We start from the raw sequence: 2622 nt of genomic DNA on the forward strand, positions 1-2622 counted from the left end.
GACTCGACCCATATGGGATCGTTATGCGTGCCGATGCCGCTGAGCACATACTGCATCGGATACTTGTCTGATTCCATGCCACCAAGCACATAATGCTTGGGATCCTTGTCTGAGTCGGCTTCGTCAGACACGTGCTCCATCAAATCCTTGTCCGTGTCGACGCCGCCGGGCACAGACTGCATTGGATCCTCATATGTGTCGGCATCACTGGATAAATCGATCAACGGAGCCACGGTGTTCTTTTTGAAGACTCGACACAATGCATAGGCGTCCTAAAAGAGATCAACCATTAGGGTGTGTATGAGAGTTGTGGAGCTCGGTTACAACATAATCAAGAAAAGAAAGAAATGGAGATATACCTGAATGTGGTGGTTGCGTTGGCCCTGAAGACGATACTCATGCATGACCCAGTCGGTGCGTGTGCCATTAGGCGCATGGCCAGTGTGGAACACAAGGGTCTTCTTCATGCCGACGATGATGCCGTTGTGCATGACGGGGCGATCCTTCCCGGTGGACTTCCAGAAGCCGGTGAGCGTTGCCCGCTTCATGCGAAGCCCATTGGAATACTTTCGGGCCCTGACCGTGAACAAGTACCACTCCAGTTTGGCCCCGGTGTCATCTGTGTTGGGCGAGAAGGATTTTCCTGCACATGGTTGATCATCAAATCAATACGTATATTGGCCCGGGCCGTGTCTTCACATACATGTAGGTGTGTGCGTAGTAGGTACGTACCTGGCAGCTCCCAGGGCTCGTGCTTATACACGTGGACCTCAGGGATGAAGGCGTGGCGGTCGTGGAGGCCATGGACCTTGCAGTAGAGGTAATAGATGACAAGCTCCTGGTCGGTAGGGTGGAAGCGAAAGCCGGGCAACGGCTGCACCGGTGCAATATCCGACATGGCTTTGTTGGTTTGTGTGTTTTTTCTATAAAGAAAGGATATCAGGTCAACGACGGAGGAGGATTTGATGGAGAAATGGTGACGGAGAGGCCGCGGACAATTACCCTCAATTCACGGGTAAAAGTGAAAAGAGGAACTCGACCACAGCCCTAAACAGAAATATAGGCAGCCAAGGTGGCTAAATGGTAATCTTGGTTTCTTCTGCTCTTTCTTGAGCTAATTGGATGGATGCTTTGGATTTGGGATGCGGCTCCTTATATAGACGAGCGCTATAAACCGCTGTTTCCTCAGCGTTTTTGGCGGACCAGCGGGCACCTTGTAGGAGTTTCGAATGGTGGATACATAGTACAATATAATAATGGGATTGCTTGGCTGCTCTTGCCTGCTTGCTTGTTTTCTCCGCCGTCACATCCATCTCTGAGACTTTTTAAAGCAACTTAATTCACCTGGAATCAGTTTCTCTGCTACACCACTATCAACCTTTATTTCCTCCAAAACTGCATGCTCTGCGATTGACCTAGCTACTATTTCCTATCTACTTTATATTCGCGGCATTTTTTCCTTCTAAAAACAGACCCTTAAAAATCATGAAATATATATGAAAAGGAAAAAATGATAAAGCGTAACCTTCTTTTCACAATCGAGCGTGAAGTGCTTTATTATACTGGAGAAAGAGTTTGAGTGGCAAAGCGCGACCTGCCAATGTTTAAGTCTGCTTGCCCGTAAAAAAAAAATGCCTGCTTTGTCAGTTGGGGATCGATCTGAATGCCTAGGGAGCAACGGAGGGAGGCGAGCACCGTCGGTTGATCGACCGCCCAAGTCTACCACTACGATACAACTACCTGCGACGTGACATCCCTCGGCTACCAGTCACCTCATTCTTTTTTTAACTACTTCCTCATAAACTAATATAAGAGTGTTTAGACAGAAATAGAGAGAGTACATAATTAGAGATGTTTGCTGTGCCAGAAAGTGCGTCAACATCTCTGGATTAATACTGTGGGACCCGTGGTCAGTGTCTCCTCATCCAACTGCTAAGCCCAACAACTCATCTGAAAGCCGGCCTGCTTCTTGGGAGCCAATTACGCACCGCCACCTCTGCAAACACGCTACCTCCAAATGCCCCCCCCCCCCCCTCTCTCTTCTCGACGTTACATTCTCTTTAAATCATACATTATTTTATTAGTTATACTATCCCTATTTATGTGCAGCAACTAATAAATATAACGTTTAAATACATTTTTTGACATAGTCCAAAATTAATGTAAAGATTTCTATTATTCCATGTAAAACATGGGTGCTAGTTATTTTTATAACAACATTATTTTACCTATTCCACTGTTTCCATAATGTGATTTAAACTAATACAAGAAACTGATTGAAACGAATTCATGGAAATATACATATTCATCCGAAAATTACAGGAGTTGGTGTGCTCCGCTTATTTTATAACTACTACAGATCATAAGCAAGTAGGTCCTTGAAGAAGAGACAAGCTGACACATGCTGCTTGACTTGTCATGCCAGACATCGCGTGCGAAATATAATAGAGATCATTTCTCAGGCGAGAGCCACCGACAGCCGACACGCACAACAACGTCATCCTTTGTATTTCATTCCACGGACGAATGAACGGAGTATCGTGCGGCTCCCCTCCGCAACATGCACACAGATGTATTGCACCTACAATTTCACCACACAATAGCTACAATATATATGCTTGA

General features: G+C 45.9%; 1 protein-coding gene across 1 annotated transcript in view; it reads right to left on the minus strand.

The window, feature by feature from the left end:
* LOC119345363 (NAC domain-containing protein 92-like) overlaps positions 1-898 on the minus strand; it is a 1383-nt gene extending 485 nt beyond the window's left edge. Inside the window, exons 1-3 of the mRNA XM_037615477.1 lie at positions 733-898; positions 360-643; positions 1-272 (exon numbers count right to left, since the gene is read on the minus strand). The exon at positions 1-272 is cut by the window's left edge and continues 485 nt beyond it. Coding sequence (XP_037471374.1) covers positions 1-272; positions 360-643; positions 733-898 — 722 coding nt within the window. The remainder of the gene's footprint in view (positions 273-359; positions 644-732) is intronic.
* Positions 899-2622: the final 1724 nt, after the last annotated feature.

This window comes from Triticum dicoccoides, unplaced genomic scaffold (genome assembly GCF_002162155.2).
Source record: "Triticum dicoccoides isolate Atlit2015 ecotype Zavitan unplaced genomic scaffold, WEW_v2.0 scaffold22960, whole genome shotgun sequence".
Lineage (NCBI taxonomy): Eukaryota > Viridiplantae > Streptophyta > Magnoliopsida > Poales > Poaceae > Triticum > Triticum dicoccoides.